This window comes from Periplaneta americana, chromosome 7 (genome assembly GCF_040183065.1).
Source record: "Periplaneta americana isolate PAMFEO1 chromosome 7, P.americana_PAMFEO1_priV1, whole genome shotgun sequence".
NCBI classification, from domain to species: domain Eukaryota; kingdom Metazoa; phylum Arthropoda; class Insecta; order Blattodea; family Blattidae; genus Periplaneta; species Periplaneta americana.
In genome coordinates this window covers 92,434,313-92,450,788 of record NC_091123.1, presented here as the reverse complement: position 1 = coordinate 92,450,788, position 16,476 = coordinate 92,434,313, and the positions used below count along the sequence as shown (strand labels likewise).

General features: G+C 35.5%; 1 protein-coding gene across 5 annotated transcripts in view; it reads right to left on the bottom strand.

Annotated features, from left to right (window-relative positions):
- Positions 1-3,723: 3,723 nt before the first annotated feature.
- Positions 3,724-16,476, bottom strand: part of sd (TEA domain transcription factor 1 homolog scalloped) — a 643,950-nt gene continuing 631,197 nt past the window's right edge. For all 5 annotated transcript variants that reach the window (XM_069831056.1, XM_069831057.1, XM_069831058.1 and 2 more), the window contains exon 11: positions 3,724-6,751. In XM_069831056.1, the coding sequence (XP_069687157.1) occupies positions 6,638-6,751 (114 nt within the window). In that variant the 3' untranslated portion in view covers positions 3,724-6,637. The remainder of the gene's footprint in view (positions 6,752-16,476) is intronic.

The following is a 16,476-nucleotide window of genomic DNA, read 5'->3' as shown; positions in this document are numbered from 1 at the left end:
TGTAATCAAATAAAATATAGAAGTTTTTAATCATGAAACAAGATTATGAAAAACAATTCCACGGCACATTGTTACCAGTACTGATATTATAGCCTTCATAAATGTATACATGCCACTAATTATAACAAGGTAAAATAGTGAATTTTAATACTTTGGTTCATGGCAAAATACTAATTTTTACTCCATTTAAATTGTATTTTTGATCCAGGGAAAATACTCGTTCTCTTATTTGCTGATTTTGATTTTTTTTTTTAAGTTTTTTTCTTCAGATGTTTGTAGTTATATTCCAAGAAAACCTTACTGTAAAAAAAAAAAAGTCCTAAATAATGCTTCGGATTATACACTTTACTCATATACTGCATTTTCTCGCACAAATAAAAAATACAGGTGCGCAGCTTATTTGAAATAAAGTTGGCAGCATTGTCCGATTTTCCTCCCATATAATTAGGTGGTAGTGCATACCATTATCTTCCTGTGTGGGTATTTCAACAGTTAACATTAGGGAAAAAATGGAATTCTCTGCATAAAAATCCACAGTTAATTCCCGATTTACCACGAAAATAGTCTGTAGCTGCATTTAGATTGGCAACAGGCCATGATTGTTTGGCCAAACACCTGCATAGAATTGGAATATATCAGTCCCCTAACTACCCATTGTGCAACTCAAACCAAGAAATGGATTCGGAACACCTCAAAATCTGTGCTTCAGTGGCTGGTCATGATAATATCTTTGAAAAATATTGGAGTGCAAGAGGTCAAATGACTTTATTGTCAAACGCCTGGCATTAGAAAACAACAACAGTTAACATTATTCAATGGCATTTGGATTAACAGTAGCTCAACATCTGTCAGAATAAAGTTCAAGTGTGATGAGTGTATATTTTGTGCGTCTTATACAGGGTGATTCAAGAGGACTTACCGTCTTTTATGGAGCTTATTTTCGAAGACATTCTGAGCAAAAAATGTCATATAAACATGGGTCCTATTCTCAATATTTACAGAGTTTCGTTTCGTTATTGGAACGCATTGCTGTCAACGTGTGATCTTGGTCAGCATGCAGTCAGCACGAGCACTAAGGAAATCAAAGATAGCCGTATGCAGTTATGTAGTGTGGCGAGTGCCGTTCACAAGCGTGCGGCCAAGTGTACTCAAGTGCACGGTGACATTTTTTAAAATGTGTTGTAAACTCTACAAGACTCTAAATTAGGATGCAAAATTGAACTGCAAATAATTAAGTTGGTGGAAGTGGTGTGATTTGTAATAACTGTTGTGATAAGTGCGTAAGAATAATGTAATTTTCTAGTTAAAAATAGAAAAATGTCTTTAGAAATAAGCTCCGTATAGGACGGTAAATCCTCGTGAATCACCCTGTATTTTCAACTCTGATAATGAGTACCACTGAAGATATGGGACTGTGATCCTTTACTTAAAGCAAGAAACTTAAAATTATCAATGATGTAAAGGAACATGGAAATCGTGCTAGAACCCGTAAATTTGATGTACTAAGTGAAAGTTGCACTAGAGACTGGAGGATTTTGTTCCAGGATTGTGTTTAATTGTTTTTAATATATTTGATGAAAGTTTTACTTTTGTAATTTGTGTTCCCCTCCCTTCCCCCTTCAGAAGTGGGGTGTGGGGTATTCGAGAAAATATGATATTCAATGATATATGATAGTAGCATGACAGTATGCTTTATATGAAAGCAGCATGACACTAAGCTTTCTTTTTATATGGAGTGAAATAGCAGGCTTGTCTTCCTTTCAGTGTTAATTTTTCTGAATCATCAGACAATCATTGTTTCATTTATATTAAATGCTACATAACCACAAAAAGAATTTAGTTGATCAAATGAATTATTCACTGAAATACTCAATATCTACAATGAATAAAGATATGCATGAATGAATGAATGAATGTATGTATTTGTCTTTACCTGTTGGTAGTCGGCACTTCAGATTATTAGCCTACAGTGCCGTCTCCCCATTTGACAATGCCTCTCATACAAGTAATTTAGGTTATTACTTATTTTTAATTTATTATTGCAATTCTTCCACTAGTCTTTTCTTGTCTGTCAGCAATTCTTCCACTACTTTACTCCTCACCCATTATTATACCAAAAACACTATACTTCTAATTCTTGACCCCCCTCCTGTATGACACATTTCCCCTCACTTCACATCTCTAACTATTTGCACTTTTTACTGCTAATTTTTCCAAATTGCTACTTTATTTTAGGTCTTAGTTTTCTTTTCTCACGATTTATTTCCCTTCCACATCATTTCCTTAAGTCATACTGTTTTTTCACCTTGTTTTCTCCTCTTCCTTCATCACTGCTCCCTGAACTATCTCCTACTTGCGTTACTCTACTTCTCGTCAGCCTTGATTTAGATCTTAGTTCCTTCATCCGCTTTGGAATTGCTCCCATCTGATGTCCACTATTTCCATTCGCTTGCATTAAGGTCTTGTTCTGCTGTGCTTGCTGAATACCAGTTCGCGTCATTCCTGTTTCTTCTTCAGATGACGTCACTGCCTGCTTTCCGGAAATTTTCGCTGAGTTTGACACATTTGCATTTGACTGGCATACACTCTCTACACTTGTGTCACTAACTTCGCCTTTAGATACGATATTCTTGATTTTTTCTTTCAAACTTTTTCTGTTCCTTTCCTTTTCTTCTGAGCCTACAATCGGTTCTTTTAACGTTACTAGACATTCTGCTACACTAAAAATCAAATTGTTTATCTTAATTTTGTCCTTGATAAGTTTCGCGAATTGTCCATTCCTTCGTGCTGCTTTAAGAAAAGGGATTAAAACTCTTCTTCTACTTCTCACTTCGTAGCTCCAGTCGTTATCTATTCTGATCGTTGTGTTCCCTAACATCCTTCTACTCTTCATAATCCTCTCCTTCGTAACTAAACTCTTAAATTTTACTAATATTGGCCTAACTTGTTCTGAATTTTGTATTTGATTCATTCCTACTCTAAATGCTTCCTGTCCTTGTCCATCGTTCACGTCCATACCAAAACATTCCCAACACACTCCTAATATCTTCTCATATGTATCGATATTCTGGTCTCTATCTTTTTCTTCTATCCCAAAAAATAACAAGTTTTTTCTCCTCTTTTCCTCCTCAAATTGATCCCATTTGCTTTTCAGAATTTCGTTTTCCAGTTGAATTTCTTCCATCTTCTTCCTTAGCTCTGCCATGCTCTCCTTCATTTCCATTAGGTCTTGTTTCATTGTACTGTCCTCCATTTCACTATTACGCACACTTATTCACCGGTTTAACACAGATCAACGCCTCTACTACAAGTTACTATCCTCTGATTTGTACAACGTGAACCGACTTCCCCTGCAACTTGCTTAAGACTGAATGAAGATATGAAATTAATAAGAATGCTAGTGTGGCTTCATGCAAGGTTACAGAAATCCACCCAAGTTCAAAAGTTATCTGAGTAAAAACTGTCCAAATGTTTTCTTTAAGAGGAAAACTACGTTAAATAGTGATGCAACTACCTTCTCCAGTTACATAAACATACATGTATTATAACTGTGTAATCCACAGTTTTACTTGTTAATGCATTTCTATGTGTATAAATATTCAGAGACTCCTACAATTCCTCCTCAGAGTTCTTGCTTATATACCAATAAAGTTTCATTTCTTCACATAGGAGTTAGGAAAGGAAAGAGTAAATAGGCATTTGTTTCTGCAACAAAATATAATATTACAACTGTACAAAAGTGTCCGTATTTTATTTTCATTTTCATTCGCTCGCTCATACACACTCTCTCTCTCTTTATATATTTATATATTTTATTTTTCCACTTTGCTGCCACATCTAGGTGGATACTAGAGAGTGGCACAAATTTGTTCTGTGCCAATAAAAATAGCTTCCAACTACAGTACAAAGCTAAAGGAATCAAACAAAAACCCAAACCAAATACAGTAAAAGCTGCAGGAAATAGATGTAAAATATTACAACAAAAACTTCTTATATCACGACGTAACACAACCTATATAAAAATGGGAGAAGGAGGTGAAAAGTATACTGAAATTCCATAAGTATTGGTCAGCTATCACTTTGACTTACATGTTACAATTTGTATCACACTGGTATATGTGAAAATGTTATACATTATCACTATGCCATACAGAAGGAAGAAGGCAGAAACATTTTACTAGAAATATAAATAGAAAAATAATGTTTCAAGGTCACAAAGGAAAATTCTGACCAAACAACTTATGAAATATCTCTGGTACATTATTTTACAGAAAATCTCAATTTGCACCAAGAACAATAAATTTTAGTATAATTTAATCAGAGAGTAACGTGTTAATGTCTATTTAAAGTATTACACTCTGTTTCTTGGTACGATTTAGTGTTTTCAGATATGGCAACTTGGAAAATTAAAAAGGGAGTGGCTTTGTACATAAAATTCAATCAAAAAGTGTTTACAACACTTGAGTCTCTAGAACTAAAATAACTTCTGGACAGTGAGAAGGCTCTCCAAGTCTTGGCTTTGTGCCATATAATAATAATAATAATAATAATAATAATATTATTGTAATAATAGTAATAATATTGTAATGATGATGATTATGACGATGTTGATGATAATAAACATTACAAAATAAGACTATTTTACATTCACATAGACTGTAACAAAACACAAAATTTCGGGTGTGGTATAAGAAATGTTCTATCACAATGATAAAATATGGAAAATATTCTTTCACAAAATCTCTCTACATGGGATGATTATCATTAGATGCTTTCCTCGTGTCGCCACAGAGAACAAATTTTGGTCAAGAGTCTTCAAGTACATAGCAAAGATGGATTTTGTTGAAGAATAGTCCTTTAGCAAAATACTAGAAATAATAATAAAAAAGTCACTACTTCATTTATAAAAAAAGTATGAAAACATTCTTTTATATTAAAGATGTGAAAGAAGTTTGTTTTGGAAACGACCTACAATGTCATCCTCAGCATAACATGGCACATGTCGTGCCTTCCCTGTAAACCCAGGTGAAGGCTTTGTTTGCTCTGTCTAACATTATTTTATCCGCTGCTTTTGCTGTTGCCACAAGTGACATCTTGACCAATCACTGTCCCTAAAATAAATTTCCGCATATAAAGCACAATTATTAGATATGACTCAGTCAATATGAGGAGTACAGAAAGGCACTTAACAAAGTGCAAGACTGCAATGATTTAAAAAAAAATAACATAAACTTCATCTGTACAGTATGATATAATTTTTGAATACTTCACACATTTTTAATTAGAAATTCCTGGTATATTATTTTACTTTAAGTACAAAGGATTGATCTATACTGTGATATGGCAGTTCAAGATATGGCCAACTTTTTAAATATATCAATAAACTTTTTAATATCTTTCACCAAACCTTTGATTTATGTTCTTGCGCTTGGCACAATGCTTTATCATTAAAATAAAACTAACAAACCAATGCCAGCCATCACCATAGTCTCATAATATGTACAACCAATCAAATATTTATGCTGTTCATTTATCAGCAACGAGACTAAGCAGTAAATCGCACACAGATTTGCATGCTGAGTCTAGTGACCGAGTAACTGGCTGACTGAGGTGACAGATTGACTGACGCGACATGAGTGGTGAGAGAGTGATTTACATCTTCACAGAAGACATACAATAAATATATATATATCTCATATTCATATATATATAATAGTGATGCTGCATTTCATTAACAAGCACATCTTGATACGTCATTCGGACTTCTTTTCATTAAAAATTCATTTGGTTTATTTTTAAGTAAAAGCTCTCAGCTGCCAAACTGCAAAATACTTCACTTTTTTCTCACCCTGAAAATATTGTTTGACTAAAAGAGAGATCAAAAATTGCTGTTTTTAACACTCAAATTTAATTTATTATTCATGTTTCTTGTATCCCTCATTCATGTGGAACTCTTAATGCATAGGGATGTCAAATCGGCATGCACTTTCCTAACAAACCACAATTGGGTTCAATAGTTTATCCTCAGCTTTCTTAAATTAGAGGGATGTGGAGGAATTCGGAGTACCTCCCAAAAGTTAACATACCATGAAACCACATACAAATGTATATACAACTGGAAGTAATACAAAATGAGTCATGGATTAAAATTACATCAAAATTACGAAAACAAAGTTCATCTTTAAAACATTTTGGTAATACTACAATCTTTCAGAACAATCACATCTTTATTACAAATGTGAACGATATGAGGCTTTCAAATTGTTGTTACTTATACCAAACTCGTTAAAAATCAGAACACGGATATTAATTTACATATTATCTATACTTTTCTTGTCAATTTGCATCCCTAGCTTCGGGAGTCTCCTTATTAGTAGCCCATCCACACTGAGGGGGAAGAATAATTGAGTCGTTAATAATAACAAAAAATAATAATACTACTATAGTCTCATAACAAGCCAGGGTTCCCACCCCAAAATCCTAAGAGTTGGAAGTTTCCTTGACAATGTTCTTCAGTGTCTGCTTCTTATTCAAGGTGTAGCAGTGGGAGCCCTGGTAATGAGCACACCACGACCAAACGTGCGTGCATGTGTAGGCACTGTTGGAAAGAATTGGGGGCTGGATTTGGGTAGATTGGCTAGTCCTTTACCAACCGATAGATGTGGTGTTGAGCACCATGTTCTGATGTTGACACCTCAAACACATAAGCTGTGCAAAGCAAAGTCTCCTGTGTTTCACGATTTGTCACCACCTGAAACAATGTAATTTTCATACAATGCTGAACTTTTATATGTACTATATAAGCCTACAAAACGACTGCAGATCTAACTGTGAGTAGGAACAGCACAGATGCTTGTAATATGATGTATATGACACATATTCTGAAATTATTCAATGCTCCTTGACTCCTGAATGTTATTTGTGTGTTGTAACTACCTTAATGTACTGTAGTTCAAACAATTCCAAAATACGGATATTATCATTATGTATCACTGTATCCTATTGTATTTGTAACTACTTTAATGTACTGTAGTTCATACAATTCCAAAATACGGATATTATCATTATGTATCACTGTATCCTATGACTCCTATGGGACCAAATGGTGTCAGTGAATTCTTTGCCACAGTTTCTGATGTTCAGCAAAATGAGATGTATATAGACCCCAATGACAGCATTATAGTTTTTGTAGCAGTTTACTGCTACGGCATCTTAAACAGCAGTGAGAATTGGACTTCTGATATTACATTTACCACAAGCACCTATATTCTGCTATTACTTACTTATGGCTTTTAAGGAACCCTGACGTTCATTGCTGCCCTCACATAAGCCCGCCATTGGTCCCTATCCTGAGGAAGATCAAACCAGTCTTACCATCATATCCCACCTCACTCAAATCCATTTTAATATTATCCTCCCATCTACGCCTCGGCCTCCCCAAAGGTCTTAGTCCCTCCGGCCTCCCAACTAACACACTATATCCGTTTCTTGATTCACCCATTCGTGCTATATGCCCTGCCCATCCATCTCAACGTCTGGATTTAATATTCCTAATTATGTCAGGTGAAGAATAAAATGCATGCAGTTCTGCGTTGTGTAACTTTTTCCATTCTACTGTAACTTCATCACTCTTAGCCCCAAATATTTTCCTAACACCCTTAACCTCTGCTCCTCTCTCAAAGTGAGAGTCCAAGTTTCACAATCATTCACTGTATCTGTTATTGACATGAAGAAATAATTGCTATTATCCTGATCTGGTTTCGGTAATGCTTTCCCATTGAAAACACAGAAACTGAGTAGTTTTATTCTATTTAGTGAAATTTATCAGTCCTCAGCAAAGTATGTCTCGCATCATAGTATCGTGATCTAAGGCATTAGACTCGCATTATGGAATGAGCAGTGATTTGAGTCCTTATGAGGAAGGAATTTTCTCATGAAATTTCACCCAGTTTATGGAACCAATGCCCACCCTGCATCATGATGAATTTCGAAAGCTATGATAGGTTGCGAAAACTGATTTCAAAAACTAGCTGTAACAGCTGGGAGATATCATCTTTCTGAACACATGTTACCCACCCCCCTCCCATTGAAGTATATACCCAAGTATTTTAGTTCATTAACTTGCTTTAATTTCTTGCTATTTAAATATATTTGTATTTCTCCTGCATGTTCTATTCCCTTTTCAGTTACTACTATGGCTTGAGATTTAATGTCATTAAATTCTATTTTATTTTGTTTTGCTCGGTTTTCATCTTTTTTTAGTTCTTGGCTGATATATTTTTCTGTTTCCACCATGTCATTTCCTCTTGTTAACACGACTAAGTCATGTACAAAGGCAGTCACTTTACTATGGCTTGTAAATTCCAGTCCAGTAGGGAATGAAATAGGTAAAATCACTCAAAACAGAAGATGGTGTGGCTAACTTTTGCTGATGCCTTTTGTTGCAGTAGGAAATACAACTGACTGCTAGTTTCACATCCATATGCCTCAACAGAGCTAAAAAATTGGGAGTTAATATGTGGTTAGCATGATGGCCCCACCAGTCATTATAGCTGTCTTGCAGAACTGGATTTCACTACCTGCAGTGACTCCCCAAATTCATCACCATGTTTGGTGGGCTATGGTCCCTTACACAGGCTGATATGAGAATACATAGTAATGTGTTTGTGCGTGTAAGTGAATGAACCTAGCAAAAGCCAGCAAAGAGGAAGAAAGAAGTGTAACATGCAAAAAACAATTGATAACAAATTAGTGAGTGTGTTAGTTTAACAGGAAACACCCAAAGTGAGGAGACAGAGATAAAATCTACACATGTGTACCGATAGAAAGGAAACCATCTTGGAAATAGAACAAATTCAGGACTGCCAACCCTAGAACACCCCAAACATAGGGAATGATAATAAAGATAGGCACTCACTTACTGGAACATTTTCATTTGGAGCGTTCGAATTTTTATTCTTTGCATTATTTTAAACGGAGCATTATCCACTTGGCTGTGTCGCCTCTGTCCACATGACCTGATTCCATCCACAATTCTAAATGGATTTCCGTATGGACAAAGATCGAAATAAAGAATGTCATGAAAATTATACAGATTGCAAGGCCTTCAATTGCAGTAGTATTGAAGGTATATATTAAATGGAAGCTTATGAGATGAGATTGGGAAAATATTGAATCAACGAAGTATGTTCTTCATAGTTTAAGTTACAGAGCTATTCATTTTATTTCCAGGTTGAGTTCAGAAAAGTACAGTGAAATAATGCGCTCTAGCAGTAAATTACAATACCATTTGATGATTAATTCGGAAATGTAGACAAGTAAGCAAAACTATAATAAAAATCCGAATGCGTCGAACAAATTTTTTCCGGTAAATGAGTGCATCTTAAATCTGCAATCTGCAGAACTTGTGACTGGAAAGTCAAAGATGATCAAGTACTAAAGCAATGTGATGGAGTGTGCGACAGATGACATCACAAGGACTGAACTGGGTTGACAGCAGGGGAGCATGATATCTTTCAGCAAAAGAACTGTAAATTACTCTGACTATGTGAAAAATGCAAACATAAATTAATAAGCTCCTCACCAGAGGAAAAGGAAACCGAACAAGAAATCAAGCAAGTCACGAATGAAAACAAAAAATCTAACTAAAGAAGAAAATTGAAGATACCGGTAACATGTTCATGAGGAAAATGTCCCTCATCCTTGAAGCGCAACTCCAAGAAGCTGATTACCTAGGAAACAGTAACTATAACAGAGCAATATACCCATACAAAATGAGACACAGCAAGCAAACTGTGCAAATATAAGCTTAGACATCATAAGAGAATCGCGAACTCCTGGAAATAGAGAAAGAGAAGATAAGAAACACAGAATATCAAGGTATACCTGTAAATTAAGTAGTTAGGACAACTGTCAGTCAAAACGCGGAAAGGGACCGAGAGCACATGGAACATGGGGAGATAAAGCACAGCAGGATGACAGAATAATCATCAGAGACAAGAAACACAGAAAACTCCCACCTGCAATCAGGAGATGTCTGATTGTATATAGGAGGCCACCGTCACAATACGCAAGAAGAGAACGTGGTAAACTTTCTACAGAAAAATGGAAACATAGGTGATAACCAATGTGAAAGGCTGGAGACAAGAAGGCAAAACGGAGCATTTAAAGTTAGCATAACCCCAATGGGAGAAGTCGACAAAGTAAAGTCACCAGACTTCTGGCCATAAGGAGTAACAGTCAGCAGATTTACTTTTCGTTGACCACGAAATTCCTGAGTGAAACTGTAAGAAGTCAAATTCACCAAACCTAAGCATGGAAACGAACACAGGCATAACCGAAGTGAAGCTTAGGTTATGGAATGTAGAAGGCCTATAGAAGTTATTTGCAACAACCCCAGAAGACCTCTGCACAAGAATCGACGTAATAATTGCAATGGAAGCAATGATCTTACAGAAGATAGACTTACCAATTACTAAGCATACACGCCTTAGCCACCCAAAAAATCCGAGAAAGACCAGAAGGTGGTGTATCTTGCATACACAAGTATAAAGTAGGAAGAATCAAAGAGATCATCATGGAAGACAACCTGGTTATCCTGAAAATATCGGAATTAACCATAATAGGAATCTATATTAGTTCAGTCATAAAAACAGACGTCATCAAACAAATAGCAAAAGCAATGGTTTACACAGACAAAGCAGAAAACGTAATCCTAGCTGGCGACCTACTGCAGACTTGATAAGTCGAACAGCAAGACAAACATAATCATAGAAATAATGTAATGTGAAGGATACAGTGTGCTTTACAAGAATGATGAAATCACCTACACAGCACCAAAGGCACAAGCACTATTGATCTAATGTTCTACCAAGACAGAAGCATCAACCTAGGCCAAAAAATCGCGGCACTGAAAAGCATTTGCCAGTCTGCGAGACTTTTAAAATAAAAAGAAACCAACCACATCCACAATCCTGGTCAAGAAAACTGGACGTTGCCTTACTCCAAGACAACAGAACGAACTTGAATACAGCCTATCAACTCATCAAATCTGGACAAATAGAACCAGCTCTGACAACCGTGAGTGACTGCATAAGAAAGGCTTTGATTTCTAAGAAATCTCGCAGATCCAAAGCCTGGTTCGACACCGAAAGCAACAAAGAACGAGAAAAAACACTCGACCATCTGAGACATCAGCAATAATGTTAGATGAAAACGAAATGGTGATACTCTCTATCAAAGAACCAGAAAGCAGCATGGCCAGATGGCATCTGCAATTAAAACCTAAAAGATACCCTATAAACAAACACTAAGCCCTATCTGGACAAAACTTTTCAACGAATGCCTGGAAACTGGCAAGATACTGGACAGCTGGAGAAACTCCTACATAAAAATCCTCTTCAAGGACAAATGGTCCCGTGCCGTGGCGTCGTGGTCTAAGGCATCCTGCCTAGAACTCGCAATATGGAATGTGCGCTGGTTCGGGTCCTCATGGGAGAAGAAATTTTCTCATGAATTTTGGCCAGTGTATGGGACCGATGCCCACCCAGCATAGTGACGTACTTGGGGAGCTACAATAGGTAGCAAAATTCGGTTACGAAAGCCAGCTATAACGGCTGGGGGGATCATTGTGCTAACCACACAATACCTCAAATCTGGTTGGATGATTGTTCATCTCTGCTTCGGAATGTGGACGTGAGGCCAGCAGCTGGCTGGTCAGTCATGGTCCTTCATGGGCTGTCATGCCTCGGATTACAAGGACAAAGGAAAGACTGATGATAAGAATTCGTATAAAGGGATAGTGCTAGAGAACAACACCTTAGTAGTCTACACAAAAATTTTAACCCACAGGCTCACAAAGCAAACAGATACCCAAATACCAAAGTAGCAGTTCGGATTCAGAAAGGGGAGAGGTACTATGCAGGCAGTCTCAAACCTCCAGAGATGCAAATAAACGAGGCAGTGAGATACCGAAGAGGAAAATTCTATGCAGTTTTCATTGATTACACTAAGGCCTTCCATCTTTTCAATAGAACAAAACTAATGAAAAAATTGGAATTAAAGCGACAACCCACTGACTATTTCTATAAAATAACCTCCTGGCCTACAACAGAACTAAGATTGATAATTGAGTGTCATTCTCTTCTCCTATCACACAGACCAACGGAGTATTTCAGAATGATTTGATAAACCTGATCATTTTCAATATAGCTATGCCAGATGTCACAATGATAAGTTAAAACTCCCCAGTTGTGCTATATGCAAATGCTGACGACATAGTGCTGGGATCAAACAACAGAGAAGAGCTCCAGGAAGCCATGAACAGACTACAGGAGTGGGCAGATGCAAATGAGCTCCACCTAAAAAATGAAAACACAGTGTACATGGTCTTCAGGAAAGGAGGAAGAACTGAATCTCATGATAAAATTATGTACTGTGGAGAAGGACTGAAAATGAAAACAGTATGCATGTTTTGGTCTTCAGGAATATCTTACAAGATCCACATCAGTGAGAGGATAGCAGCAGTCATATGGGGAATTTACGAAATACTGAACCCTATTGGATTCTCTCTGGAAACAGCGATGCAGTTATTCTGTGCCAAAATCACACCAACATTAACATAAGGCATCGAACTCATCTGGGACTACTGCACACAGACAGACCTAGATACACTAGAAAAAATGAAAGCCAGAGTCCTGAAAAGAATATTGGGAGTTTAAAAAATGACACCATCTTGACTGGCATATAAACTAGTACAGGAAGATTTTCTTATAGAGAAAATGAGATAAAGACTGCTACTGCCATCTACACCTCAGAATTATTGAGAAGAAGAAAAGAGAAGAAATATGGTTGGAGTTTTACATGACAGATACCATGACTGGGCAGATCCAAACCAAGAAAAGTGCAGTGCAATCACGAAGCTTGTCACACATGGTTTTCATCATAAACTCTGCATGGAAGTAAACTATCAAGAACCGAATGAAAAATGTGTGTGAAAACTGTGTAATAAGAAATCCGAAAGCTACCATTTCTCTGTATGTGCAAAGAGGACAAAAACTCTAAATGAATACAGCGAGGAATGATAGCCCAAAATTTTAATGAATATTCGTGCACATTTCTTCTATTATTATATTTCACAAGAAATACTTTCTCCAATGAAAACTCGAACCAGTACTCATTCTGTAATATTAATCAAAGGCATGATGTCTTAGACCACAATGCTATGGGACAGGACTAATATAGGAATATAACAATAACAATCACAGTCACAACAATAAAGTACATTATCATTATAAAAGTGCTGCGATTGTGCCCTGTAATATGAAGTATAAACAGCCACCACACACCACAAAGGAAACTGAGTTTGAAGGTCAGTCTAGTAGTGGTCGTCTCGTTGCCACAGTAACCACGACATCAGCATAAGGTGACCATTCATCCCGAATTTTCCAGGGAAGTCTCTGTTTCAGATTTTTCTGAAGGCATTTCAGAACGGCAATTTGTCCTGGATTTTGCCAAAATGTGATGATTTATCCCCATTTAGATTTTTCTCCATTCGTGGTAATATTTTTAAGGGATGTGAACTGTAAAGTTGGCAATATATACGGTGAACAGATTCACATCGATAGAAAAGAGGACACAAAGCTTCAAAAAGGAGGACATTGTTCGAAAAAAAGAGGACAAAAAATATGTACAGTACTTAGATTTAGGCTTATGCCTATATTATACTACAAATTACGTCAATATCTATTTTCTTACAAAATATTTATGGTACAGATTTAGGCTCATATCATACTTGGAAGTATGTTAATATTACAAAATAATTATGATAAAACTTCATAATATTGATTTTACAGTTAGATATGAAATTCAAGGGAACTATAATTATTAATTATTAAAGAGGACAGAAAATATTTATTTAGATTTAGGCTTAGACCTTATATTATACTTAAAATTATGTCAATATCTATTTTATTATAGCATACTTATGATAAAACTAAATAATATAAAATGATTTTACAGTTAACTACATATGAAAACCAAGGAAACTATAATTATTATCAAAATACATAAAAAGACCGCACAAAATGCGAATGTAATATTACTTTGTAAGCAAAAAATAATTGTGATCGTAGATAAAGAGTATATTCCAACGATACTGCTACCACCTACAGGCAAATTACTTAAAAAAGTCATCAAATCAGATAACTTAAAAAAATCAGGTATATCTACAAGTTACAAAAAGGAGGACACTTCTTGATTTTTTTTTTAAATCCGCCTGGACCCTGGATAAAGGCTAAAAAAGGAGGACATGTCCGGACAAGACGTCTGGTCACCCTAGCAATATATCTGTTTAGTTTTAACTGTATTGATTCATCTGGATGCCAACCTTTGTACCATTTATGTATGAATGGTTTGTGTCCACTTATTATTAATTCCTTTTTTTGAATTCTGAATATATTTCGGAAATACATTAATTATTTTAATTTAGTTTACTTGGATTGCAGGTTTCCATTGATTATGTGTTAATGCAGAAAAAATAAAGTGTTCATCTTGTTGGCTGTTAATCAAAAAGTTTGATCTTCTGTAGGTATTGATGATCTGAAGAACTTGTTGAGAGGCATGGCCATACATGTATCCCAAGTTAAAATGAAGTTAAATGAAAATTTAAATTCATGTAACAAGCCTTTCGTGCAAGCAGAAGCTTGCTTTCTGAATTTATGATGGAACTGAAGATTCCTTAAATTTGGAAAATTTCAAAGTTTTATTCAGACTTGCATTGAATAGAAAGAAAGATATAAAATAGTACTGGCAAAAAATTAACTTTCAAAGACAATTCAAAACGAACTAATTAAAATGCATTCTTCGTACCATGTCCAGTGACCTGAACACTGGCTATTATTGCAACGAATTTTTCCTGGGAAATGGTAAAATCTGGTATGAAAACAGGATATTCCACGAAAACATTTGCCCACCACAAATTCTACTTTGACCTACCAGAATTTGAACCTGAGTCTCCAGTATGGAAAGTCAATGCTCAAGCTGTTTGGCTAACAGAGTAAGTAAAGGTATTAGTAGTATATTATTAAAAGTGTGAAAACTGTATGGCTAAAGATTGTATAGGCCTAATATTGTACTTGCTTGTTTTTCAAACTGGAAAAGTAGTCCTGGCCAAGAACTGTGACATGTGACACGATGATATCATCAAATACTATCAGAGTGTAATGCTGAACTTATTATTAACCTCTCTGCTAATAATCACCTATAGGGGAAGGGATGAGAAGTCTGGTCCCACAGGCTGCTACTGTTTCTCAGCAATAATAACAACAGTCTTAAAAAAATTATGACCACCATCATTAAAACATGTAACAAACTTCGAAGTTTTTTAATTTTCTTGCCTTGAAAATGACAACTGATGTAGGTTGAGAACGTGTCTATGTGGGGATTATAAAAGGCAGTGCTGGGTAGTAATAACCCTTCTCCAATAATACCAGTTCAGTAATATGTATATAAATATATACTGTTGTGGCTACTTCCATGTTTGCACCACTACCTGAGCTTGTGGAACGACATAGATGATAGGATAATATTAAAATGGATTTGAAGGAGGTGGGATATGATGGTAGGGACTGGATTAATCTTGCTCAAGATAGGGATCGATGGTGGGCTAATGTGAGAGCGGCAGTGAAACTCCAGGTTCTCTAAAAGCCATAAGTAAGTAATGAAAAAATAAACAATTGTTATTCATGCTTTAAACTACTAATATTGTAAACTTTAGTAAGAATCAGAGATCAAAGTTCTGATCATGTTTATCAGTATATGTTGCATATCTAGCTTCACTTCTTTTTACCTTTTAAAAGTTAAAGGAAGTTACATTATAAAAAAAATAAATAATTAATTTAATAAAAATAAAACAAAACAAACAGTTTGTTATAAACTGCTGTGTCATCATTTAATTTTACACATATTTACAGCAGTTTCGGAATAATATTCTGGGGAAATTCTACGGATAGTAACAGTATATTCCTACTATAAAAAAGAGTAATTAGAATAATAGTAAGTGCCAAATTTAGGGAATTGTGTAGGACCTTTTCAAAAAACTACCAATAATGTCCATAGCTTGTCAGTATATTTTTTTATTAATAAACTTTCTCGTAAGTAATCGAGAAAACTTTGTAACTAATTCAACAGTTCATAGTGTAAGTACTCTTCAAAAAAATGATTTTCATACTCCATCAGCAAGTCTACCTTACTATCAAAAAGGAGTGTGGCAGTAAAAAATTTAATAGCCTTCCTATGGATATAAAAAATCAAACTCAAAACATAGGATTATTTATGGCCTAATTAAATTAGTACCTAATTTCTCACGCCTTTTATTTTGTAGATGAAGTTATGACAATCAAAACACTGCATGAATATTTCTGTTTTGTATTAAGTATCAATACTAACCCCTTGTATTGTAATAGTATACTGTAAAAC